This window comes from Malurus melanocephalus, unplaced genomic scaffold, assembly GCF_030028575.1.
Source record: "Malurus melanocephalus ecotype Western Australia unplaced genomic scaffold, MMel_1.1 scaffold_376, whole genome shotgun sequence".
NCBI lineage: Eukaryota > Metazoa > Chordata > Aves > Passeriformes > Maluridae > Malurus > Malurus melanocephalus.
In genome coordinates this window covers 136,811-144,618 of record NW_026623608.1, presented here as the reverse complement: position 1 = coordinate 144,618, position 7,808 = coordinate 136,811, and the positions used below count along the sequence as shown (strand labels likewise).

At 43.8% G+C, this 7,808-nt stretch overlaps 1 protein-coding gene across 4 annotated transcripts in view; it reads right to left on the bottom strand.

Moving 5' to 3' along the window:
• Positions 1 to 2,469: 2,469 nt before the first annotated feature.
• Positions 2,470 to 7,808, bottom strand: part of VMP1 (vacuole membrane protein 1) — a 65,058-nt gene continuing 59,719 nt past the window's right edge. For all 4 annotated transcript variants that reach the window (XM_057378820.1, XM_057378821.1, XM_057378822.1 and 1 more), the window contains 2 exons: positions 4,602 to 4,704; positions 2,470 to 3,368 (listed from right to left, as the gene is read on the bottom strand). In XM_057378820.1, coding sequence (XP_057234803.1) covers positions 3,225 to 3,368; positions 4,602 to 4,704 — 247 coding nt within the window. In that variant the 3' untranslated portion in view covers positions 2,470 to 3,224. The remainder of the gene's footprint in view (positions 3,369 to 4,601; positions 4,705 to 7,808) is intronic.

The following is a 7,808-nucleotide window of genomic DNA, read 5'->3' as shown; positions in this document are numbered from 1 at the left end:
GCAGGAGGTTCCCTGCCCTGTTTTGATGGATGTGAGGCTGGAACAGGACGGTTTGACCTGCCCTGGCTCAGCTCGGTGTGACCTGAGCTGTGCTTACACTCACAATTCCTGCCTTCTGGGGCACAGGGTGGAAGTGCCCTCAGAGAGCTGCCAGGAGAACACAGAGAACCCAAAAAATGAGCAGCTGCAGCCCTACCTGACCTCCTTCCACAGATAATGAGACTAAAAATTTCTGTCACACTGAAATCATTATTTGCTCTTCAGGGTGTTGCTTCCGTGTGATTTTGTAGTCATTCCCAGCAAAAGAAAAAAAAAAAAAAGCAGAATACTTTATTTAGTGCCTAACTGCAAGAAACAACAGCTAAAAATAGAGATTGTGCCAAGACTGTTCCTCTTGAAAGAGCTCCCTTTGGATTTGCCTCTAACACACTGAACTGACCGGCTGCTTCCAGTGTGTGCTGAAGATCCGTGCAACAAAAGGAAATCTTGGGTTAGGGGGGGAAAAAAATCCATGTTTTGAGGTCAAATGCTAAAGGCTGAGTGTTTCTTTGAAGGCACAAAATGCAACTGCTGAATTATCTTCTGCACTCACACTGGAGAACGTTTGGGACAGCAAATGTCACAGTGTTACCRAGTTCAGTACAGAGAATGGAAACAATCCCGCTGAAATAAACACTGGGAAACGTTATTTCTTTGTTTATTTAAGCAAACATAAAACTATCCATTGCAAATCTCAGTAGGTTTGTGTCACTTCTGTTTCTATTATTTATTTTACCTTTTACCAAGTCTTATCTCTCAGCAGCTGAGCAGGCAGAATGACCAGTTCCTTCTTTAAATAAAGTTAGAAAGCTTGAAAATAACAGCAGAGCTTATTGGAATGGACAATGGAAACACAAGCTGAAGAACAATGATAGATATATTTCACACTATATATATGTGAACAKATTGAACTAAAACTGGGAGAAAGCTTTCAGTTTTCCTTGGGGTTTTCCAGCAGGCCAGAGACAGAATCTCAAGGAGACCTCTAAAGAATTTAGAAGGGTGAAGTTTATTGGTTCAGGCTTGAGGAAAAAAGGTTTTTTTTTTTCTTTTTTAGTTGTTGTAATACCCTGATTTCAACCTGAGCATACAGGGACCCCAACATGGCATCAGTGCCATCCCCTCCCACAAGTGTGGGGTTCATAAATCCCTGTGTCCCTCAGGTGACAGATCTGAGGACCAAAAAACTGCCACCAGAACTGATCCAATGTTCTGAGGGGAAATGGAACTCTGAGGTGATCCTGTACAAACTGCAACAAACTGAGGCTGCCAAAGTGAAGCACCAAACAGAGCTGTGGGGTTTAGGATTATACCAGAACAAGTTCTTTGTGACATTATTGTCAAAGGCCAAAAAGTGCAAAGATTTAGGGAATGCTGTTCACCTTTTCAAACTCACCAGGAGCAGCTGAACGGCCTCGGTGCTTTAACTCCCCGGTAGCAATCCTGTGCTGGCATTTCAGAGATTGAGATCTGTTATCTGTGACCTGTGGCTGCAAATCCTCCCCCCTCACTGCCTCTGCAGCCCGGGTTTGGTCCAAACCTCACCCCCATCGCTGGAGCTTTGCCCCAAACCTCACCCCCATCGCTGGAGCTTTGCCCCAAACCTCACCCCCATCKCTGGAGCTTTGCCCCAAACCTCACCCCCATCGCTGGAGCTTTGCCAGGGCTCGTTCTGCAGRGCAGCTCAACCCCAGACATTGACGGTGCTGCTGATGGGGATGGATGAGAACGGTCAGATGAGAGATACCAAAATGTCAGACAGCCTACCGACTGTTGTTGCCATGAGATCCAACAGTCAACATCAGTCTGATAAGCTATCCGACAGGATGGTACAGCCATGGGCATGGCGCTGGCACAGCACACCACAGGACAGCGGGACACAACCAAGCCTGGCTCAGCCCTGCCCTAACCTGAGCTTAACCCAAAGGCAAAGGAATTCCTGGTGCTGAGCAGCCCTGGGATAAAAATAAACAACGCTTCACGGGTGATGAGAGCAGCACAGGGACAGCAGCAGGGGAGAGCCGAGCGCTAAAGAGGGAAAAAAAGCCGTTTTGACATCAATTCTGTTCCTGTTCAGAACTGAAAAACGCTGATCGCAACGAGGCTTTAAAAATACTTGACTTCAAAAGCAAAAGGTTCAAGGTTCTCTAAAGTTCTCTGCACTGTTGCTGGGCAGAAATAAAATCTGCTTTGGGCAGATATAAAATCTGCTTTCAGCTGCAATCTGAACTGTTCCCCCTCTCTTCTGCACTGCCCACAGTTCAGGGGCAAACACTGGAGCAGAATTTAGGATTACCAATCTCATTCTCTATTTAACTGTGCTTCAAGCAAGGCACGGCCTTTCTCATTCCTTCACTAAGCAAGAAGTTCTCAAGAAAAAAAGGACAAAAAAAAAAGGAACAAACAAAACAAAAAGAAGAAAGGGTTTGAGCACCATTAGTGCAGGAAAGATGAGCAAACATGCACAGAGCATCCAAAAGTGAGAGAGGAAAAGAAACAGCTTAAAAAGACTGACACAAGAAATTCTGGAATGATCAAAGATGACTTTATAAAGTTTTTATCTTAACTTCATTCTAAATATACAGAATAAAAAATGTTGGCTTCAGCATTTGACATCAACCATCTCTGCTAACACCACGAAGTTGGAGAGGGTGGCTTTTCCAACGTGCAATGCAACGGGACACCRGGAATTCAGACAGAACAGCCTTACCATGAGGGACATGCAACAGTTTGTACCCAGTCTGTACTCAGTTATTTACATTTTAAAGTCTTGGAAGTTATGGAAAAAGCAAAACAGCCACCCCTTTGAAAGAAAACGTTACCCTCAGGTCAGTCTGAAGTTAAATCGGGAGATGGAGAGAATTAAATCATTTTGGAAGTAATTTGGATGGACATTTGTGTTAAACTYCATTTAACATCCCATTGTCCATCCYATAAAATACAACCCAGACTCGTGACGCATTTACACCTTACCTTAACATTTATAAGTTTGCCAATGAAATGCTCTAAAATCCAAATTACTTTCAAAATCAACCAAAAAAAAAAAAAAACCACCTGGTTAAGAGTTGAAAATTGATGTTAAAAATTTTTCCCCCCTTTTGAATAATGCTGATTTTTAAACATATGAAAAGATGTGTCATTTCTCGTGTCTGCCAAAACCCATCCTGAGGGTTTTTTTCCCGAGCTCATTTGGTTTTTTCTTCCGAGTACATCTTCTGTTGCAGTCGCTTGGCATAGCTCTGGGCCATGGAGTTGATTATAGACAAGATAAAATAAAAAACCATGACAATCACCAATTTCTCAAACATCCAGGATAGCCAGTTTTCCCCCTGAWGAGACAAAACAGAAGGAGGAAGAGGATAAACATCAGTGCCCAGGACAAAGGAGAGTTCTGGGTGAAAGGGGAAAGCCTGACCACATTCTGCAATTAATCAAATTAATGAATCAAATTAAAACCAGGGAGCGAGTGCAAGCTGACAGAATTCCTGCAGGTCCCTTTGCAAGGACAATTCAGATGGGGCTGCCAGACCCACGGGTGGGCAGATGAGGAACCCCTGAGCGTTCCCAAAATGATTTATTATTCCCAGTATTGTTTGGGCTTTGCTGAGGATTTGTGGAGCTGAGAATTATCGAGAATTGAAAACAAAAAACAGTCGGGTCATCCGTTAATAATGGTGTTTTCCCCTAAAAACAATGGGGTTTTCCCCTAAACTGCCTGTCCGGGGTTATCTCCCCGTTAGGATCCGGCTTTTGGGTGTCCCTGAAGTTCCAGCGATTTTCAAGCTGTGTTTTTTTGTCAAAGGAGGGCAGCAATGCTCTGCCCAGAMCTCTCTGCCCAGAAATCACTGCAGAGCTCCCGACTCCAGCCCGAGCCTCCCCAATTCCGCCTCTTTTGTGGTAAGAAACGGGCAAGGGGACATTTACAACAGCTACAAGGACTGAGCGTGAAATGTGGGTTGGATCCATGGATTTCATCTCAAAATGCCTCAGCAGCCTAAGGAATTTCATGTCAAAGCTRCTCTGTCCCATTGAAAATTCAGGATAAGTTTTTAAATACTTTAAAAAAATTTAAATACTTTTTTTTTTTTCTGTATGAAGGGACACTTCTGCCCCAGGTACCTGCTCTAAATACTGCATTTTCTTTTGCTTTCAAAGGCTAAAGGCTTGGGGATTTTATTTCTCTCACTGTCCATTAAGGCACAGATCCCACAGATCCTGAAGCATCGGTGCTGCCCAGTTTGTCACCACTTCMCACGGAAAGGCAACTTTTTTCTCCTTAAATTTAACTTTCCCAACAGGCAGCTAATGCAGAGGTGGAACAAGCCACTGGTTTTGCTTCATATTCTCATTTATTCTCTACAGGATTTTAATCCAGTTGCACACAATTACAGACTAACTTTAAATTCCAAGGTTGCTTTTAAAATTAGATTTATATCTATTTCCTGAGTCAGTGCAGATCTTTGAAAAATAGAATTGAGAGTTGATTGGTAAAAACTACAAGTCCAAGACAGGCAGGGRAGGGAAAAGTGAGCGGGGAGGGAGGGAGGGAAAGAGGTTCTTACCTGTGGCACAGCACCGTCGGATTTGTGGTGAAGTTTTATCCTCTGAGCTTCCAAATATTCTTGAAATGGCTTCTGAAGAGAAGGACCTACACTTGGAATAGCACTGATGGATGGAAAGTTCATCCCAGAGAACAGACAAAATAGGGGAGAAAAAAAAACAAAAACAAAAAAACATTTTTTTTTTTAAACTTACCACTTTACCTAATCAGAACAAAGTTCAGGCTGAGCCACAGCCAGAAACCCACGAAATAAAACCCATCTCATCTTTTGATCTGCCACTTCTCAAAGRGATGCGTTTCCCCAGATCCTCAAAAAGCGTTTTAAAATAAAAATCTTTCTGAGCAGGGCAGTGCTGGGAAGAGAGGAAGGAGCCGGGAGCCGGAGCATTTCCTGGGAGCAGGAGGAGGAGGCGSCGGGGCAAATGAATGACTTCGGAGAAGCCCCACATTTATCAGCGGCAGTTCCTGTAAGAACTGGTTTGAACCGATTAATGAGGAAATGACTGGGGCTTGTGTCATCCCTCGGTTAAAAAAGAAAGCGCTCGCCCTGCGCCTTCCCCCCGGSCCGCCGGGCCGGCCCCTGTCCCCAGCCAAGTCCTTATTAGGACAAGCCGTGCGTCATCCCTGCCCGAAAAGAATGCGGGAGCAGCTCCGGGAGCGCCTCCCCCGAGCCGCGAGCAACAAAGGAACAAAGCGGAGCCTGACCCTGCCCCTGCCCCGGGCATTCGGGCTGCAGGGCACGGGGCTGGCACCCGCCTAGAGTCCGTTCGCACCCAGCTCAGAGCCTGTTCCTAAAGCTGGGACCCAGATCAGAGCCCGTTCCTAAAGCTGGCACCCAGATCAGAGCCCGTTCCTAAAGCTGGGACCCAGATCAGAGCCTGTTCCTAAAGCTGGCACTCATCTCAGAGCCTGTTCCTAAAGCTCAGTGCCTGTTCCTAAAGCTGGGACCCAGCTCAGCCCCGTTCCTAAAGCTGGGACCCAGATCAGAGCCCGTTTCCCGTTCCTCGCCCGCACCCAGATCAGCGCCCATTCTCACCCAGCTCAGTGCCCATTCCTAAAGCCAGCACTCAGATCAGCCCCGGTCCTAAAGCTGGCACTCATCTCAGTGTCCGTTCCTAAAGCTGGTACCCAGATCAGCCCTGTTCCTAAACCTGGAATCCAGCTCAGGCCCGTTCCTAAAGCCAGCACTCATCTCAGAGTCCGTTCCTAAAGCTCAGAATCCGTTCTGAATGCTGGGACCCAGATCAGTGCCTGTTCCTAAGCCTGGCATCCAGCTCAGCCCCGTTCCTAAAGCTGGCACCCAGCTCAGTGTCCGTTCCTAAAGCTGGTACCCAGATCAGCCCTGTTCCTAAACCTGGAATCCAGCTCAGGCCCGTTCCTAAAGCCAGCACTCATCTCAGAGTCCGTTCCTAAAGCTCAGAATCCGTTCTGAATGCTGGGACCCAGATCAGTGCCTGTTCCTAARCCTGGCATCCAGCTCAGCCCCGTTCCTAAAGCTGGCACCCAGGCTCAAATCCTACCCAGCAGAGCATCCAAAACCCTTCAACRATGGTCCCAATCCTTACAAAAACCCCACAACTCAAATATGGCACAGAACAAATGATCACCAACACCACGGCCTGAGCTGCGTGGGGAGAACAATCCAAGGTTGGATCCACAACATCAACCCCATCCCAACTTCAGCACGGGCGAGTTCCACCCCTGACCACTTGAATTTCAAATTTTTGTTTCATTATGGTTCAATTTTTGTTTAATTTTTATTTTTTATTTAATTTTTGTTTTATTTTTGTTTAATTTTGTTTATTTTTTGTTTAATTTTTGTTTATTTTTTGTTTAATTTTTGTTCAATTTTTGTTTATTTTTTGTTTATTTTTTGTTCAATTTTTGTTCAATTTTTTTTCAATTTTTGTTCAATTTTTGTTTAATTCTTGTTTAATTTTAAAGAAATCACCGTGTTCTTCTCTTCTACTTTAAAAACTCCCCTAAATTCTGATTATTCAATTTTATTTCCACTATTCCTGCTGCTGTTTCAGGGAAGGTTTATTAAAACACATTTCAAACCCCAAAACAGCCGATGTACATCCACCAATTTGGACAATTGACCATTTCCCTCGCAGGGCTCAATCCCTGACACCAAATTCCCTCTTCCAGCCCAAACCAAATTAAAACCTAAATTTAGGATTTCACAAAAAACACGGAATGAACAACAAAACATCTCATTCTCCTGCACTATTTCCTCACGACAAGGCGAGTTTTTTTTGAAACCATTTCCCAGCAAAAAGTTGTTTCCCCCATGATTCACCACCCCGAGACAACGGGTGAGGAAATTCCGTGCCCGGACTGGTAAAAATTCAAGGAAAAAACCCAATAATTTTTTACACAAGGATGTGTCAACATTCCCAAGGATTCCCARTGTTCCAGAGTTGTCTCGGCGATGATTTTTCCTGGGAAAATCTCTCCCAGGGACTCAGGACGAGTCACGCTCTGACCTGAGGAACATTTTGAGGTTTTTTTTGTTGTTTTTTTTTTTCTTTTTCCAATAATTCTTGGGAGCYGTGAAGAGCTGCTGCAAGGTAATGGTTTACTTTTCAACTTCTGGTTATGAAATGAGGAATTTTTCGGTGATGAGGGGTCAATGATTAACAGGACGGCGTTAAGCTCAGTCCCCAAATTGAATTAAACACAGAACAAAGGCATCAAACCCAAATTTTGGGGCTTGAGGAGCTCCAAAATATGTTTCAATTTTTTTTCTCACTAAATAATTTGCTTTTCCCCCTTTTTTTCTGAGTGTTACAATTAATTAAGTGGACAAAATTAATTTTGTGAAGGCAATTTTGAAGAACTGTGAAGTCCTGACTTAAGGATCTCAGCTTCTAAAATTTTTGTATATTTGTTAAGATTTTAATTCTGAAAAAAAAAACTGTGCGTGGATTTAAACAAGGAGTAAAATTAAAAGGAAAAATCTAGAAAATCAGGAATCCACAGTGCTAGGAAAGAAATTCTTGAAATCCTATTTGAGTGTTAGTTCCTGGTGCTTTTTTGGACAAAATTAAATCATTTAATCACCCAGTTATGTGTCAGCAGATACCCAAAAACACAATCTAAAATCTTTAAAATCTAAAAACCTTTAAAATAATTTAATTTGATTAGAGATAAATGAGTTCTGTGTCCCTACAAATCTCCCAAAATCCAGCAGGACCCTGAGTGC